The 19,155-nt window shown below is 51.5% G+C and overlaps 1 protein-coding gene across 1 annotated transcript in view; it reads right to left on the bottom strand.

Annotated features, from left to right (window-relative positions):
* Positions 1-4,687: 4,687 nt before the first annotated feature.
* The window catches only part of CEP104 (centrosomal protein 104), a 43,046-nt gene continuing 28,578 nt past the window's right edge, over positions 4,688-19,155 (bottom strand). The window contains exons 16-22 of the mRNA XM_045548690.1: positions 17,350-17,386; positions 17,084-17,150; positions 16,379-16,487; positions 13,304-13,442; positions 13,040-13,107; positions 6,356-6,446; positions 4,688-5,218 (exon numbers count right to left, since the gene is read on the bottom strand). Of these exons, the coding sequence (XP_045404646.1) occupies positions 5,103-5,218; positions 6,356-6,446; positions 13,040-13,107; positions 13,304-13,442; positions 16,379-16,487; positions 17,084-17,150; positions 17,350-17,386 (627 nt within the window). The 3' untranslated portion in view covers positions 4,688-5,102. The remainder of the gene's footprint in view (positions 5,219-6,355; positions 6,447-13,039; positions 13,108-13,303; positions 13,443-16,378; positions 16,488-17,083; positions 17,151-17,349; positions 17,387-19,155) is intronic.

The raw sequence follows: 19,155 nt of genomic DNA, 5'->3' as shown, positions 1-19,155 counted from the left end.
TTCCGGGGCGCAGCGCGTCACTTCCGCTTTGCGCCGGAAGAGGCCATAGAGAACACGCCCGGCCGCTAGCGAGCCGCAGCGTGTGCCATAGAGAAGAGGGTCCTCCGCCGCGAGCGCCCTGGGCCTCTCCGTCCGCGGGAGAGCGGCCAGGGCCGCCCGGGCAGGGCTGAGTGGGCTGGTTTTGCTTGGGAAGTTCTGCACGTTTCCTGGACGTGACGGACGGGACGGCCCCTCGGCGCCTGGCTGTGAGCGCTCATCCCCGCCGCGGCGCTTGGCACCGGCCCGGCCGCCGCTTCCCGAGCGCCGCCCTGCGCGCCCTGCGGACCGCGAGGCAAAGGCTCGTCCGCTCTCCCGGAGCCTTCCAGGAAGGTTGTGCGCACACACGTAACGGTGGGGGCTTCGGGGCGCGGGGTCTGTGTGTCTTGTTATGCACACACAAGTGCACAGACGCAGGTCACTTGGGCCTTGGTGTATGTGTGGTGACTTGTCTCTGATTAGCAGACTTCTTTATCGTAAAACATTCAAGCCTCTAGACAAACCTTCATTTCTTTAACCAATTACCAAAGAATCTTTAAACCCACCTATAACCTGCAATCCATGTTTTGAGATGTCCTACCTTTTTGGGCCAAACCAGTGTACGCCTTCCCTGTGTTGATTTATGGTTTCCTGTGTAATTCCTGTCTCCCTGAAACGCGTAAATCCAAACTATAAATCCAACCACCGTGAGACGACTTGCTCAAGGCTTCTTGGGCGTAGCTCTCGGAGCCATGGTCACACATACTTGGCTGAGAATAAACCTCTTTAAATTATTTGACAGAGTTTGGGTTCTTTTTCACTGACACTTGTAATTCATCATTAGTGTGGAATCGAACAGATTTTAGTTTTAGGAGCTAGATGTAGCCTGCAGACCTAAAGTCACAGTTTGCGTGTCCTTGCTCTTGGGAAGCCAGCAAGGAATTTCCTTAATTAATGGTCTGTGGGGCCAGTCCTTCCCAGGGGCCTGAGGCCTTCACCTTCCCTCTTGCCTAAGGACTTGGGAGGTGGAGTTCTGAGGTTATTTTCTTTTACAACTTTCTGAAATGTGGTATAGACATTAGGCATATGGTTGGGTACGTATGGTAGGCAGAAGAATGGTGCTCCCCAAGATGACCATGTCCTGATCCCCAGAACCTGCGAATACATTCAATTACAGGGCAAAGGGGAATTAAGATTCCATGTGGAATTAAGACTGATCATCAGCTGATGTTGCAATTATCCTGCTAGACACGGCGTACTTACAAGGGTCCTTAAGAGCAGAAGTGGGAGGCAGGACAGGGAACCAGACGAGGAGCAGAGGGAACGGTACACAGCCTTACGCTGCTGGCTTGGAAGGTGGGAGACGGAGTCAGGAGCCGAGGAGTGCAGGTGCCTCCAAGACTCTCCTCTGGGACCTCCGGAAAGGTGCCAGCCCTGACAGCACCTTGGTCTTAGCCCACTGAGACCCACGTTAGAGTTTTTATCTGCAGAACTGTGAGGTGATAAATTTGTGTCAAGCCACTAAACTGCTGATGATTTGTCACCGCAGCAATAGAAAACTAATGCAGCACCATATTCTGAAACTACCACTTTTCATTTACATTTTTTAAACCAGGCAAGTGAGGTGCATATTCCTTTTTAATGATATGTAAGAATTCTCTTTTGGATACTCATTCTTTATTGGTTATAAATATTTTCTCCCAGTTTTCCATTCCTTTCAGGTGTCTTTTGATGCTCAGTTTTTAATTTTAAGATAATCAAATTATCAATCTTTCTTTTATAGTTGTCCTTTTTGTCTTATTTAAAAAATCCTCATCTAATTCAAGAACAGAAAAAAATTACATATATTTTTCCTATTGAAAGTTTTATGCTGGCCAAGGTGGCTCACGCCTGTAATCCCAGCACTTTGGGAGGCCAATGTGAGAGGATTGCTTGAGGCCAGGAGTTCAAGACAGCCTGGCAACATAGTGAGACGCCAGACCCCGTCTCAGGGAAAAAAAAAAAAAAATTAGCTGGGTGTGGTGGCAGGTGCCTGTAGTCCCAGCCGTTGGGAGCTGAGGCAGGAGTGTCACTTGAGCCCAGGAGTTTGAGGTTACAGCGAACTGTCATCGGGCCACTGCACTTTGACCTAGACAACAGAGACCCTGTCTCTCTAAAAAAAAAAGCTGATAGAAGCTTAAAACTTTAAAACTACTACTCTACAAATCTATAGACATAATGCTGACTTTGTACTTATTTGAAAAGCAAAATACCCTCTTTCAAAGAGGGAAAAACACATGAGGAGACTATGAGGTGTAATCCTCTACTGGGCACAACTAGGGAACTTACAGAACTTTCTTAATTTATTCTACAGGATGAAATTGGTCAGTAATTTTCTCTATACATAGCTTAAAATTGTTTAGCTTCTTCAGCAGTGAACTCACTTTGACAGATAACTTATTTTAGGGGCCAAATTCTCTCAAGGCAACTTAATATTCACCGCCTCTTTTCTCACCAATTTTCAATCTGTTTTCTAAGGTTTCTGGGCTAGCTATACTTGCATGTTTTTTAAAGTAAATGTAATTTACAAATTGGTTTTCAATTATAATCTTGAAATAAAAGTGACAAAACATTTAGTGATCTTTTTATTGGATTAATATACTTAGGTGAATTAACCTTAAGCCCTAAAACAACAAAAATATATTACTTATTTTATAATTCTGGTACTTCAAATAAAGACAAATAGAAAATCATGTTAAAACATTAAAAAGGTGCAAATTTTCATTAAAAGTATTTACATTTGTATTCTAATGCCAAATTTATAGATATAATTCTTTTAAATTAGATTTAAATTAATTCTTATAATATGAACATAATAGAAATAAATATTAAATATCCTCAACATATTCATGAGTGAAAATTCAGTTATTAGTGTTCCAAATTTACATATTTATTTATGAATGGCCAAGGAGTCTTATGGTTCCATTTAATTTTTTATCCCTTATTCTTGGTCCCTTAAAGTGTCTTGCTCCGTGGAGCTCCGAGTAGCCACTAATTGCTGCCAGAATCATTTCAACATAAACACCTGATTTTTCTGTAACCAGCAAGAGAGTAACCTGTTTTAAATGAGCCCAAGTTTGTCAATCAACAGAAATGAAGTATTTTTACAAATATCTTCTTTAAGTTACAATATAGAGAAAACATTACACATTTATTTTTTAAAAGTTTTGATTGTAGAGAAAAGAATAATTCCTTAGTTAACTTTTCTCTTTTTTGTTCTATTTAAAGAAGTATTTTATCTGTACTTTTAAAACGAATTAGAAAATTCAAGGATCATTTTACAAACATCTTGATATCTGTACTTTGTCTAATAAACTTTTAAATTATTTCTCCTGTCATACTTTAAAAGCTTTTAGTAAAGTGTATTTTGAAAGGTTATTTTCCTGGTTGATCTTAGTCTCACCCGGTATTTTCAGTCGACCCTCCCAGAAGGTGCTGTCTTACCGAAGACGGAGACTGATGAATCGAGGTTACGAACATATCCAGGGAGTACACTGCTCAAATAGCTTTTGGTGTTCATATTTGTTTCACGTGGTTGGGAATTAAAAAATATTTACATACTAATTGCTCAACACAGATCTCATCAACTCCAAACATCTCTGATTGGCATTGTGAAAGTCTGCCCACCTGACACTCAGGAGGAAGGCACAGCCCTGGTCACTGGGTGGGGGGGTGGGGGAGAAGCGACTGTCCCTCAGTCTGCACTAGGCGGCACCTGGGGAGCAGAGGGGACCGACAAAGACATGGTGTTTCCAGGCAGGTGTCAGACAGACCCTGACTCTCCCTCTAGCCGCCTGGATGACGTGTGTCTGACAAAGTCACTGGGAGGAAAGTCTCACTTGCACAGGACCACAGGACGGGGAGGGCAGGTCAGGACCTGCTTAGGGGACCGTTTTGTGAGGTTTGGTTTCACCATTTTAAGCAAAGTCTTGGTATTTTAAACACACTATGGAGTGTTTGAATAAAGTCAACTTACAGCTCCAATTATAATATGGATTTGAAAGGGACCAGACGACAGACCCAGACCAGAAGGATTTTGGGCCTGTGGATTTGTGCTGAAGACTCCGCTTATTACATAGAAGTGGACGGTATTCCAGGCCAGAATCCAAATTAGGCTGTAAGAAAAGCTTGTGACTGACATGTGGCCAGCTGGGTGAGCATAGGGTAATCGGGTCATTTAACAGCGGTTCCTTTAGGAATTCAAAAGTGTGGAGAATTTGAAGCACCTCTGAGCAAAGGCATGACACGGGCCTACATCAGTGTCAACCTCAGTTCCAGGTGGGGACTGCAGAGTTGGGATCAGGTGGGGGCAGCGTCTGTGGCAGAGACAGTGCTACTTCAGAGGCATCGAGCAAGGTACGTGCTGAAGTGGGGCCAATTCTCCGTAACTACTTGTTTAGATTTTCTTTTGTACCTTTATTTCTGTGACAGTGGAGACATGAGTTCTGCAGATACTGAAACCCCGCACCCGTGGCTAAGTGCACCGCAGAAAGCCTAGCAGGCAGGGCCCACAGGGAGAAGGTGGCATGGTTAGATGCCTGTGCACGCCACCACTCCCCTGGGACACTGCCCAGCTGAGCCGCAGCCCTGTGGAAACTCTACCATGTGTGACAGAGACCAATATGCACAAGGCTTATGGTAAATTTTTTATGGAAATTGCTCCAAGCAGTTAAGAAGGGCGGATGCCGTGTGTGTGCCGGCTGCCTGGTGGCTGCTGTGGCACAGCCCGCAGTGACGTCTGGCTCTCTCCAGACAACGGCTGCTCTTCTGTTCCTGACGAAGGCCTGAGAAAGTCAACCTGAAACTCAACACACAGTGTGCAGAGGTCCTGGCCCTGGGGCACAGGTTCTTTGGTCAGTTTCACACACGTCATCTGCACGAGAGCTGACGGGACGTGACACGTGCGAGGCTGTGTGTGGCTGGGCGAGGGGGTGGGGGCAGCGTAGCCAGGGTACGGGTTGCCATGGCCAAAGAAAGTTGTTAGGAGAAATGGTTCAGTGTCTGGAGACTCGGTCCGTCCCGTGGAGATGGACGGAATGGCTGTCGTGTCATCGCTTTGTGTATGTCCTGCCAGAGCTTTTACTCAGGCCTCCCCTGGGGGTCGGGATCTTGCTTCCAACTTTCAATATCGAGGTGCTTGATTTGGTCACTGCTGGGCCTTTCCCTGTAGTGGAAGCACAGGGGGTGCATTAGGAGGCGGCTTTGACAGTGGAGCAGACACAAACCTGCGGGCCCCTGACAGTGGCTGTCACCCATCTCCAGGAATCAGGGATGAGCCTGGTGGGGCCAGCATGGTGGACAGCGGTCACAGAGTCCACAGGGCCCGGCTGGCCACAGCTGGAGATGTGCACGTGGGGGCGCCAGCAGAGGGGAGAACACCTGGCACAGGGGCACGGTGCAGGCAGAGCTGGGCCATTCGCCCGATGGGCAGCTCCAGAAGCAGCAAATGAACAGCCACGTGACCAGAGATCAACTGCCCGGCCGGGTCACTGCGGGCAGGCCGCCTCTGTGAGCTTTCACTTATGGAAGAGGTTGGGATGGGGACATGTGGGCACCGGGCGTGGCCCTCAGCACACGGCCTGACACAGGCTGACACTCCTGTTTTACTGTGTAGGGATCATTCCTAAAATAAAGTTCTGTCTCCAAAGGTCTTTGTTCAGGAATAATTTTCTAATGAAAGATAGCATGTTTTCCTGCAAGGCATTCTAACTCTGACATAAAATAGTTAAAATTATGATTTATGGGTTAGGTGGTGGCATTCTCTATTGGTCTACTATTTAACTTGTTGTTTCTAAAAACTCTGGAGGCCAGGCTTATTGGCTCACACCTGTAATTTCAGCATTTTGGGAGGCTGGGGCAGGAGGATCACTGGAGGCCAGGAGTTTGAGACCAGACTGGGCAACACAGGGAGACCCTGTCTCTACCAAAAATAAGAAAAATTAGCCAGGCGTGTTGGTGTACACCTGTAGTCCCAGATACTTGGGAGGCTGAGGCAGGAGGATGCTTGAGCCCAGGAGTTCGAGGTTACGGTGAGCTACGATTGTGCCACTGCACTCTGGCCTGGGTGGCAGTGAGACCTCATCTATTAAAAAAAAATACTCTGGAGTCAGTGAGGCAGAACAAGTGTGAGGACCAGTGTGTGTCCTGAGAGTGCCCAGCAAGTCTCTTTTGTTGCTACTGCATTGATGTCACCTGTGAGAGACTTGGAAACAGTGGCGCAGTTTGGTGCATGTGGGGAGAACCGGATGCTCTTTTGAGTAGTCAGGAAGGAGGCCTGGAGACCCCACGCACCCCCCCTTACCTGGCTGCGGCGCCTGGGCCTTCTGCAGAATGTGTGTCTTGCGCAGGTTCATTGTGCAGCCAGCAGGGCCCATCAGGTGAGCTTTCCACGCCTGCAAGAAAGAGGAGGCCGCAGCGTGTTAATCAGGCTGCTGAGGTAGACCTGGCGTGTTTCCAGACCCAGGACAACTCGCTGTGCAAGACATAAACGAGAGGCCGCCAAATCGGCAAGAGCCCTGGAGGACGGCTCTTGCGTGTGCAGCCCTTAGGGTGCACCTTAACCACCTCTGTGCAGGGTCCACCTCTGGGAGCACCGGCTCCTGCAGTCCGGGAAACAGGGACTTCAGGGCTAGCGTCTTTATGCACAGCAGGTGAGATGTTCTCTTCAAAGAGCGCAAATGTGCCATACAGGCGCAGTGTGAGCACATGAAGCAGAAGGCCTGCATGGACGCTGCCCAGGCCAGGAAACAGGCTCCCCCCTCACGCAGCCACACTTGCCCGTGGCGTTTCCAACGTCTTCGTCTTTGCTTCTCCTTAGTCACACCACACGCACACGTCCCTCTTCCTTAGTCACACCACACGCACACGTCCCTCTTCCTTAGTCACACCACACACACACGTCCCTCTTCCTTAGTCACACCACACGCACACGTCCCTGAAGGGTGTGGTGCCTTCGAAGGCCTGACTTCCTCTGCAGCCTGCTCCTCTCCTTCAAGGTCGTCTGTGAGCCCTCCGCGTCCCGCGGCTACATACAAAGAGGCTGCCGCTGGCTTCCCAGGCCTTCCCAACACCTGGGCTGTCCCAGTGTTCTCCCTCCTGTTTAAATGCCTGCCAGGCCGCTGGTCCGGCCACTGCTCCACGCTGCCTCTCGCTCTCGACGGGACTGTCACGTTCCCTGCTCCCCCCTTCTGTCTCCCTTGCCAGCAAGCTCCATGGCCCCCAGCACTGAGGTGCTCCCAGCAGCACGGGGCACACTTGCTCACCCCTCCTGGGCGGCAGGAGGCAGATTGCCCTGATGGCCCCAATGTTTCCCTTTCCCAGCACAAAGGTGGGCTCACCTGCTCCCCTCAAGTCCTGGTGGTGGCTCCCTTTGGCCAACGGGGTGGCAGATGCGGGAAGGCTGGGACGAACTGCACCATTGCCACAGGAGGGCTGTACCTGGGCTGGTGGCTGGGGTGGGCAGTCCGGGAATAAGACCCTCCTAGAGCAGCTGCAGCCAGCACCCCAGACACAGGTGAGAGCCCAGGTGGGATCCTAGGAGCCACCTGGCCCCCTGCAGCCTGTGCGGACCGTGGAGCAACGGATTGTGGTCGCCAGACAGCAGGGCGCTGGACGTCCGTGACGGGCTGTGTCCGCGTGGCCTCCTCCCTGTACTTTGTCACCAGCACCTTTGCCGTCTACCTTTTCCCTCCCATCTCCCCAGGGCTCTCTGTCCTCTTCTGTTTGGGGCAGCTCACTGGTGTGATGGTCACCAGCCCTCACACGCTGACAGACCCGTCTGTCTGAGGGGACGCCTGACAGTCCTGTCAGCTCCACAGCCCAGGCCAAGCTCCTGACTGCACGACTCCTCCCCTTCAGCCCCCCACTTGCCACGCGGGAGGACTCCGGTGGCAAGTCCCGTGCCCCTCAGAACCTGTCCAGAGGGACTGCTCTCACCGCGGAGCCCTCTGCTCTCACCTGGTCCACGCTGCCCACGCCTCCTGCCTGCACCCCGACCCCTCTGCCCGCGGCCTGTTCTCGGCTCTGGTGCAGCAGTGACAGCACCTGGCGCTGAGCCATGTCACTCAGACCACGTCACTCCTCTGCTCAAGCCCTGCTGGGACTCTTCCTCCCACTCACTTGAGGAATAATGGTCAACAATTCTCCATTTCCTGCTATTTATGGTGTCCTTTGCTGAAGAGGTTCTTGGTTTTTTAAATTTAATAGTTTTATTTTAAAATGTCAGTTTTTAAAGTGTACAGTTTAGCAGCGTTAAGTACATTCACCTGCGACCGATCTCTGGCACTCCTTCATCTTACGAAACCGAAACTCTACCCTGCAGACGTTCTTATCTTCGATGTGACTGAATTTATCAACCTTTTCCATCAAGGTTTAAGCCTCTGTGTCCTGTTTAAGAAATCCCTTCCTGCTCTGAAGTCACCAAGATACTCTCTTATCTGTGTTGTCTCCTAAAAGATTTGTCTTCCACTTCTGAATTCCGAGTCCGCCTGTGACTTCCCCGTACACCGTGTGCAGCGTGAGCGTCTCACTTTACTGTCCCCACTGCACACTGTCCCAAAATTCCAAACCTACGACTTAGCACACAAGGACTGTAAAGTGGGTGTCATAATGATGTTTAAGGACTTAAGTAAAAAGATGATCTTAATGTCCGTCAGCTGATGAATGGATAACAAAATTCGGAACGAAGTTCCTGCCAACACATATGAGGACGTGGGTCAACCCTGACACCACCAGGCGGGTGCAACCGGCAGGACACAAAAAGGCACATGCGGATGATTCTCTTTACGTGAAAAGTCAGGAATGGGCAAATCCATAGAGGCAGAAACTAGATGGGTGGTTCCCGGGGGCTGGGTAGGGGCTTGGGGAGAAATGGGGAGACAGGCAGGGCTGCGTTTCTTTTGGGGTGATGAAAACATTCCAAAATTGTGCTTATGGCTGCACAACTCTATGAATATACTAAAAACTGTGGATTTCTATGCTTTAAAAGTGGGTGAACGATATGGCATGTGAACTGTGTCTCCATAAAGCTGTTTGGAAAAGAGGATCTTAATGAGTGAAGAGATGGGGAATCCTGGCAGAGAAACTGAACCTGTGAAAAACTAACCAGCCAAATGCAAATTCTAGGACTGAAACGTACAATGTTAGAAATGGAAATTCACTGAAAAGAGGATTGGAGACAGAGGGAGAAAGGGTCAACGGACCATCCAAGTGAACAGAAAGAAAAAAGACGACAGTGGACACAACTCAGTGACCCTGAGGACAACACCTGGCAGTCTGACATCCTGCCTGTGAGCAGAGCCCCTGCAGGCGAGGAGGCAAAAACGTTTGAAGAACTAATGGCAAAACAATTTCCAAATATGGTGAAAAACATCCACTTTCAAGCAAAGTGCTCTGATAACGTAGGTCAGAAACCACCGTCTCCCTCTTTGCCCTTCCTTTTGTTTGCCCTGCTGTGACGACGGGTCTGGTCGTCACCTGTGCTGTGTGTACCCTGCTCTGTAAACCTATATCTTGTTCTTGCCCTATAATCCTATCTTACTCCCCTCAATAAACCTCATTTTCATGCTTGCCTAAAAAAAAAAAAAAAAAAAAGAAACCACTGAAAGGTAGGGACAGGGTAGGAGGATGGGGGTGCGGACACCCCCTCAGGGACCCCATGAGTCATGCCTGTCTGCAGGCCCTGCCCTGCGACTTGCTTCCATCCAGCAGAGTGAGGCACAGGTGACAGGAAAGTCACCCTTGGCTACTCGACGCTAGATCAGAAAGATGTGCAGTGACAGGGCCTCCCTGCTGGCCTGAACACCTGAGCTGCGTGGAGGGGCCCATGGGGTCGGGGACTGTGGTCCCTCTGGGCACCAAGTGTGCCCCCAGCTGACGGCCAGCAAAAGCTCGGGGACCTCAGTCCTATGACCACAGGAAATACTCTGCCAGCTGCTGGAAGAAGCCTGAAGGGACCCTTCCCCAGTGGAGCCCACAGGTGAGACCAGCCCAGCTGATACCCAGACTGCAGCCTCAGGGGACCCTGGGCAGAGGCCCTGTGGGCTGTGCCCAGGTTCCTGACTCAGGGCAGCCATGACTGTTATCTGCACGTGCCGCTGGGTGTGTGGCGACGTGTCACTCAGCGTGAATAACTCAGACACAGGGAAAGCGATGATAAGGAGAGTAAGTGGAAGAGGACATCAGCTCACATCAGATGCTGGGGATAAGCAGGGGAGGAAGGATGGGCGGCACCTAGCTAATCGTAGTATTGCTCCTAGTGGGAAACCAACAGACAGTAACCAACAAAGAGGGGACTCTGGTGTCATGTGCGAGTATCAGCATGGGTAACCATTAGAATGAGCATATGAGGGCTCCTAAACTCTAAAGATAAACCGGGGAAGAGAGAGTGTGTGCACGTGAGAGCTGCTTTGTTTGGAAAAAAGGGGGAACGATATATCATAAAAAAAAATCGTCCTCTGCAATGAGGCTGGAGGGGTAAGTAGGGCAGGGATGGCAACTTTGATCCAGGCGTCTTTGGAGGTGCCTGATTACAGACTTGAAGCCATGTAGCTCATAGAATTATAGAAATTAATTTTTAAAAATCCCCTAAAAGTTGAATATAAAATGAAACAAATGAACCTGTGTTTACAGTTGGTGGTGCAGCCCACTGGAACTCTCCCAAAGGATTTTTAAGGCAGAGCCACTGGACTGTACGCTACGAATGGAACCCGTGGTCAGGACAGTGGGACAAACCTCATCTCAGCAGCCACCTCACTGCCGTGGGGGGTGCTGCTGTTCCAGGCTGTGCCACGTGCAGAGCGGGGCATGACTAACGGACCGTCCACGATATGCTGCTTCTGTGTCTGCAGGCCTTGTGGGGACCGGGGCTCTTGGGTGCAAGAAAGAGGAGACACAGGTGTAAGAGGGAAACGAGGTGACTGCACAGCGTTCCTCCCGGCTCTGTCCACTGAGACACCCAGCAACATGACCCACCCTATAGCAAAGAGCACGCGAGGCCCCTGTGCCATCTTGAAACATCAATTTCTGCTAAAGGGGACTGGCCTCCTTGACGAGGTGGCTGATTCCAGGCTGGGCGGCATGTACCAAATAAGAGGACGCTGTCTGAGGCCACGTGGGTCACATCAGAAGCCTCGGGAAACAGCTGAAGGGGCTGTCATCGGCCAGAGAGGGCACAGTTCACACACCACTGAGGACAGTACCTGCAGTGATTGGAACACTTCAAATAGTTTAAATTCAAAACAAAAACATTTAGCTACCACTGGAAGACACTAGTGAACTAACTTACTATTTTGGAAACCGGTGAACAAAGGAAAAGAACTAAACCGTCGTCCTGCCTCTCCAACACAGCCCAGCCCAGGGTAGCCAAAGCGCAGATGAGCTTCTGCTTAAAGACATGAACGAAGCAAACGAGTGAGGAGGAGACAGAGTGAGATCACAGGGCTGTGCAGGGCCACGAGCTGCCAGTCTCGGCCTGCAGAGCGGTGGTGGCTGCCGTCACACACACCGCGTGCCCCGAGGGACGGGCCCGCCACTGCCGCCAGGGAGCCACACCAAAAGAGAAGAGCCAAACCTGTCCGCATCTGATGAGGCCTACAGACCCACCTCCACATCACAGGAAATAAGGGGACGGAGGAACATTCAAGCACCTCCGTGGGGGCACTGGCAGCAAATCCAGACGATGGAAAACCTGTTGGACAAATGGCCTCTTTTCCTCACCAGATAAAGTGTAAGGAAAAAGTGTAGGAGAAGGAAGCTATTTAAAAACATGTCCACCAATCCCAGCGTGTGAGCCTCCCACGGGTGCTGGTACCCAAGTGCTTCTGGGCCACGAGACAATGGACAATGTGGATGGACAAAGCGGGAGGCTGAGGTAATGCCGCTGCGGCTGTGTGCCAAGTGCTCACTGTGCAGGCTCCGCGCTGGAGCGTCTGGAGGAGAAGCGTGCCGTCCCCGTTTGCCTCAGCTCAGCACGACAAGGGGCACGTGGGGGTGGGTACAGAGGAAACCAGCCTGGCTAAGTCCACAGTGACTCAAGCTGGGTGACTGGCACACGAAGGGCACCCAGGGTTTCTTTTACTCTTCTGTGTACTTTGTGATGCATCTGGAATTTTCCAGTGGAGGGAGAACCGCACAGTGGAGCAGAGACACAGGGCTGAGGGAGTGGCTGGGGTGGACTGTTTTCCCTCCATTTGGTATATGAGTTTCTACAGTCAAGAGACAGCTGCAGAGATGGCTGCTTTGAGCCACTTTGCTGGTACCCTATCCTGGAGGCGGGGCGAGGAGAGCCCAGCAGCAGGACGCAGTGGGTGGGCCGCAGGGGGCAGGAGCCATGGAGAATGGCGTGAAAGCTGGTTAGCCAGATGCCATCTCCAAAACCAGGCCCTGGGCAGGCCCCCGGTGCTCACCCCCTGCCTGGCACCAAGAGGTCATCGCCAGCCTGTCATGTTGGACAGAGCAGAGAGCCACCACAGATATGGAGCCTTGGGTCCCCCAGTCTGTCCCTGACGCCTCCAGCACCAGAGAAGCAGAACATGTGGGGAAGGACAGGCGGGCATGGAGGAGCCTGCCCCCTCCCCGCCAGGCCTGCGGGGTCACACACACAGCTTGCGCTGGGACAGGGAGGAGAGCTTGGACAGGGAGCACAACTGTTAAACCCAACCAGGCTCAGCTATTAATCAAAAGGGACCAGAGTTTTACAGAATCTGGCCAAGATGCCATTTAGGGCCTCAACGTCTAGATGAAAACCATGAGCAGAACAAAATACAACCGCTCCAAACTCATACCCCAATGAACCGAGACTACTTGAATAAATCGCTTACCAATGTTATGGAAAGAAATCACGTGAACATGTAGGTAAATGGAATAACTGTTCCCGGAATACGCAATGTGTTTTACTTCGGCTGTGGTCCAGCACTGACAACATCAACATCATCATCATTATGAGTGTTAAATTACTTTCCCGTTGCTCCCTGTCCTGAGCACTCACCTCTTCTCCAGGTGTGAAATTCTCATGGCACAAAGGACATCGGTTTGCCAACTTCTCTGATTTGGCTGCTGAAATGGTTTCAGAAAGATTTTGTTACTCAGGAAACCTGAACGACAGGGGGAGAACAGGACCCATCACCTCTGCCTGCCCGCCGGACGCTCTGCAACTGCACCCAGCCCTTGCCAACGCCCGTCAGCAGCTATGCTTTCCCCAAGGAGGGCATCCGGTGACCAAACGGCACGGGAGCTAAGCAGAGGCACTCACGGTTGCAATCCTTGATTTTTATGTGTCTGGGCAGCTCCTCCTTTAAAACAGCCTCGCTGCAACGATAGCACTTTCCAAACCTGTCTTTTTTGTCACATTCCGTCAGCAAGTGCTCCGTTAGGCTGGAAATCTCGACCACCTGGATTTTGAAATGCAGGAAAAGCACGTTGCTGAGAATGCGGAAGGTGCTCCCTATTCCTGTGCAAACCCGGCAGGTTTTCTGTGTCGCCCACAGTGAAGGGGAGCCGTGGTCTTTCACCTTTGGCACTTGTCCAGAGCGCCTGGGGTCATTCATTACACTGCCCCGAAGACCCTGTGTCTTTCCTTTCCTGTCACCTTAGCACCATATAAAGGTCACCCCGAGGGGTGGGATCGGGGAAGAGACGGTAGATTTGAGTGTGATACTTGTACCGGGGGCAGAGTGGCTCAGTGTTTAAACGTGTGGCCCTGGGTTCAAATCCCAGCTTGCCACTCTTTCTAGGAATGCGCATGAAGAAGGCTAAGAGGTCGCCTCGCCACTTCAGCAGGATGACTTATAAACGCCCACAGCTCCATGCCACAGGCCTCCACACAGTGCTGGAGATGCCAGTCGGCCACACGGGGGTTTTAGGAGTGTACCCTGCTGGTCTGAGGGGTCGCTGCTCAGAGGGTAGGATCTGCCCATTCAAACTCTTCCCTGTAAACTTGAGAGTCCCAAGGTTAATGAAGGAAGTTCATTCTCCCTTCAGTTTTCCTTCTTTATTAAAACAGGTGCACTGGTTTGGATATGGTTGTTTGTCCCCACCAAATCTCATGTTGAACTTAACTCTGAGTGTGGTGGTGCTGGGGGCGTCTGGGTCATGGGGGTGTGGGACTATGACTGACATACATATGGGTTTTCATCCACGGCTCCTGGGTCATAACTCCCATTGCTCTTGCTACAATGTTGGGGCGCTGGGGGCCTGAGAAGCAGAGTCTTTCTCTGACCTGCTCCTGCCCAAGGGAGGACTCTAATCTGATTGTGGGTCGTAAGACCCTCATTCCAGAGAGGGTCCTGCCCCACACCCAGAAGGAAGGACGCTGCTCAGAGAGGCCAGGAAGACTCTGAACAGATGGGCCTCGCTGGGTTTCCCCACTCAGTCTATCAGCATTAGATCGTGCCCCTTTGTCCTGTCACATTTCTACACGTTGTCAATCCTGCCTACCCAACAAAGTCTCCACCACAGGCCCAAGAGGACGGGTTTGGGTAGGTTCTAGAGAGCTGAGACATGGAGGCTGACAGGAAGGCGAACAAGAACTTATCCATGTGCTGAGAGGGGGTGCAGCCCAACTCCCTGGGGACAGAGCTCCTGTGCTCCGGACCCTTCCAGACCTCGCCCTGTGAATCTCTTGCTGTTTGCTTGCATCCTTTAAGATGTTCTTTGCATTACATTGGTAAATGTGTTTTCCTGAGTTCTGTGAGCAGCTCTAGCCAATTAATCAAACCCAAAGCGGGGGGTGTGGGAACCCCAACCTGAAGCCAGTCGGTCAGAAGTTCTGGAGGCCTGGACTTGTGGCTGGCGTCTGGACGGGGCTGGGGAGGGTGGCAGTTTGGGGACTGACCCCCCACCCTGTGGGATCTCACACTGTTTCCCGAGAGGCAGTGTCAGAATGAACTGGAGGTCACGCAGCTGGTGCTGGCTACAGGAACAATTGCTTGCTCGGTGTGTGGGGAGGAACCCCCCACAGGCTTGGTCACACAAATCTTCCATGTTGATTGTTGTGGAGCAAGAGAATAGAAAAATTTCTTTGGGTGTTTTTAATTTCCTCTCACGGGGGAGATCCCTCATGGATAGATTAATGCCCTTCCCCAGGGGCGAGTTCTCTGCTGTGTTAGCTCCCTTGACAGCTGGCTGCCAAAATGCACCTGGCACCGCCCCTCTCTTGCTTCCTCTCTGGCCATGTGATCTCCACACACCCCGGCTCCCCTCACCTTCCACCGCGAGTGGAAGCCGCCTAGGCCCTCCCCAGATGCAGAGGCCCAAGCTTGAACTTTCCAGCCGTCAGAATCACCAGCCCAATAAACCTTTTCTCCTTATTAGTTACCCAGCCCCAGTATTCCTTTATAGCAACACAAACGGACTGAAACAGAAGACTCACTGCATCACAGAAGAGATTAAAAATTTAGGGTAGGGAAAGACTTCTTAAACAGGACACAAAAAGCATGAACCATAAAAAACCATGGCCCTCTGTTCATCAAAAGACACATTAAGACAATGAAAATGCAAGATGCAGAGTGGGAGAGGATGGTCACAGTGCATGCAGCCAGCTGACAAAGGGCTCACTCCCAGGTGTACAGGATTACAAATCAACAACAAAAAAGGTGGACAACCCAGTTTAAATGGGCAGAGACCAGAAGGTGTTTTATGGCAGAGGACAGCCGGTGGCCCACAGACAAAGGGACGGGTGCTCTGCTGCACTGTCGCAGGGAAACGCAAACTGGAAGCTGCCAAGCAGCAGGAAGCACTGCCACCGTCATGCTGCGGGCACCAAGCCACTCTCACGGCTGTTGGTGGGGCTGAGCTGGCACCACCCTCTGGAGCATCACGTGGCATTGGCGCTGTAGCTGGCGCCAGGGTACCAGCAACCCACAGACAGGCACAAACCAGGAGAGTCTCAGAAGACACAGACCAGAACGTGCGCTCAGAAGACACAGACCAGAACGTTTGCGTAACATGTCATGAAGGTTCTTCATGACAGTCCCAAACTGGACAAACCCAATCCCATGAACAGAACATGGACGAATAAACTGTGGTCTGTTCAGACAATGGACAAGACACAAGATGATCACACACCGTAAGACTCCACTTCTGTGAGGCCCGGAGAGCAAGAGGCGCTACTTTGTGGTGTCAGGGCTCAGGCGCTGAGGACAGTGGGGAGGAGCGGGGCAGGGTGACACCCTGAGAGAGATGTGTGAGGTCTCCTGCGCTGTAACACTTAATGACATCGGTGTGTGCTATGCACGCTTCCGTGACTTTTATCACAACTTCTCCTCGGAAAACACTAAGACTTGGGGTATCTTTGTGAGTCTGGGTGCTCAAGCCCCCGCGGCCTGACCTGTTTGCAGTGGCTGCACCGGGCCAGCATGAGGCAGTGCTTCCAGTAGTGCAGGTCCAGGCCTTCCTCTGTGAAGGAGTCGCTCCTTTCCCCACAGAAAATACACAAACTGAAAAAGCAGAAAAGTAGGAAATGACGCAAAGGTCCAGTTCAGAAACGGCCACTCTGCCCCACCTCACGAGCAACTGTCCCTAATCCCGGTAGCTTCCACGCTGCCTGCCGCCCGCATTGCCCGGTCTGCTCGGGCCGCTGGGCCTCCCTGGAGAGACGGCGGCAGAGGCTGGAGGGGCCACCTGTTGAAATGCCCCAAAAGAGTCTTCACCAAGTAGGTGAAGCTGGAAATAAATTAGCTAAAGGTCCCTTCAAATTCTAACTTAGCACGGTCAAGCAGAAGGGATATTTTGAGTCACAAGAAAAAGACAAAGACATTGCCCTTAAATTCCTTACAGATTCGTTTTGGCCCCTGTACAGCAAAAAGTGTTTTGCTGCTATGATACCTGTGCCTGTAACAGCAATTTTGACAAATAGGCAGGAAACTTCTGCTGGGGTAAAGACAGGGGAAGTTATCTTGACTTACTCAGAGTTCATGCTGATTAGTTTAGAGAGCAATTTCCCTAGCCTTTAAATTGCTGGAATAAGCCAGTTCATTTACCCAGTCGCAATGACCCAGGTTCCTGTGCGGGCAGCCTGGGTCGCCTCACTCACTTGTCTAAGTAGTGGTTGTCTGTGATCTCCAGACCTTCAGGCGGGGCCGCTCTCCTTCCTTGAGTGTCTAAAGAGATTAAAAGGAAACAATTTAAGTAACTTTTTGTAGAAATTAACTTTCAAAATTTTAGTAACCAGTGTGATGTGAATCATACTTTACAAACATCACCCCCGTTAAAAAGGTAGTGTCGTTTTACACTGGGCTCTACAAGGTCTGGAGCACAGCAGGTATTCGACAGAGGGGTTTCCGGAGGGCAGGTACGTACCCGGATTCTTTGGCTTCACAGCGTCACTTTCTTTTTCCTGAGACACAAAGATAGAAAGGTCAGGGACAAGGGGCTGCAGTGTGGGCAAGAGTCTAGCCAGGGTAGGTTTCCATCCTGAAAGCACGTTTCTAGCTTTAGTTTTAGAATTTCTATCAGCAAATAACAAAGCTTTTGGAAAGAGGTCTGCACGCTCCCTCCCCTGCCTTTGTTTGCAAGCCCCTCCCCTCGGGCCCTCAGCGCCACCACCCAGGAAACAGCTCCAGTTGAGGCCACCAATCTCCTCCACGTCGCCACTTGTCACCACCCTCTCACGTGGCCTCTCGGTGGCTCGTGAGGCGGTTGGTTCTCCCTTCTCAGTCTGGCCCCGAGGACACCTGGTTTCCTCCACCTTCTCTGGCCCCTCCCTCAGACACACCTGGCCACCTCCCCAGGACTCTGCACTCCGATCTCTCCTCCCGTCTGCCGGTGCTACCCGAGTGGCCTCCTGTCCGGTGCCCATGCTCCTCTCTGCATAAACTCCACGTGTCTAATGCAAACCCGCCGCTCTCCCTCCCAAGCCTGCTGTTCAGCGTCTTCTTGTCTCAGATCATCGAGTCCCGTCCTCGGCCACTCAGGCCACGAAGCCTGCAGAGCTCCAACTCCTCTTTCTGGCCTCTCTCAGACCCGTCAGCAAGTCCCGCAGGCTCTACTTCCAAACACAGGCAGAATCCAACCACTTCTCACCATCTCCACTGCTAGCATGGCCGTCTCTTGCCAGGACTGTGAGCACGGCTTTGAAAGGGATCTCCCTGCTGCTCCTCATCCAGGTGCCAGATGGACCCTTTAACACCGCAGCAAGGTGACTGACTTCTGTCCAAAACCCTTGATGGATTCCTAAGCTACTCTTCTTGCAGTTCATCTCCAAAGTCCAAGCTGCTCCTCGTGCCCCAGCTGCATGGCTTCCCTGGTGTTCCCTGAGTGTGCCCGGCCTGTGTCTCTCCCCTGCCTGCTCCTCTCTAGAGCACCAGGCCCGGAGGACCAGCCTCTGCTTTGCTGCCTGCTGCACTTCCGGAGCCCGGACAGTGCCGGGCACAGAGCAGGGCTCAGCAAACACTGAGTCAGCGAGCAGGGACTGCGAAGGCACTACAGGAGAGCTGTGTGCTGGCCGTGCAGTCTGTCAGCACAGGTGACCCAGGACACGTCCGTCCTGGGAACAGCTTCTGAGGTGGCACTACACCAGGAGCCACAGCCGTGGGGTCCCGGGTGGGGTGAGGGCAGCAGGCACTGGCAACGCGTGCAGCATGCGTGAGGCAGTCTCTTTAGCTTGCTATGGTTGTTTCCTCGTGTGTGTACCATTAGGAATAACAATTAGCATGTGCCTGACCCGCTTCGGAGGTCGCTGTGAATCTACCACCTGAGCCAGGGACGCGCCCCGGGTCACAGGCCCACCAGCCTCCTCCTCGCCTCTTCTCTCCTTTTCTCATTATTCTGACATTCTGGCACTTTGCCATAGGAAGTTCAACATACATTCAGGCTTATTTTCTTTTTTTCCCATTCTTATCCGTTTCTTTTTAAAACAGTTGTGGTAAGAACCCTTACCGTGAGATCTGCCCCTGCCAGCTTCCCGCGTGCGTGGCGCGGTGGAGCTGACTGCGGGCGGGAGGCGGCCCAGCGGCCTAGAACTTGTCACCCGCACCACTGAACCTCAGGCACTGGATGGCCACTTCCTGTCTCCCCACCTTTTCTTTTACTTTTTTTCCAAAGAAATTTTGTTTCAACTTAAGGAACTTCATCACAGTATCAGTGTGATGAAACAAACTCAAATCT

This window comes from Lemur catta, chromosome 3, assembly GCF_020740605.2.
Source record: "Lemur catta isolate mLemCat1 chromosome 3, mLemCat1.pri, whole genome shotgun sequence".
NCBI lineage: Eukaryota > Metazoa > Chordata > Mammalia > Primates > Lemuridae > Lemur > Lemur catta.
This window is presented reverse-complemented; position numbering and strand designations above follow the sequence as displayed.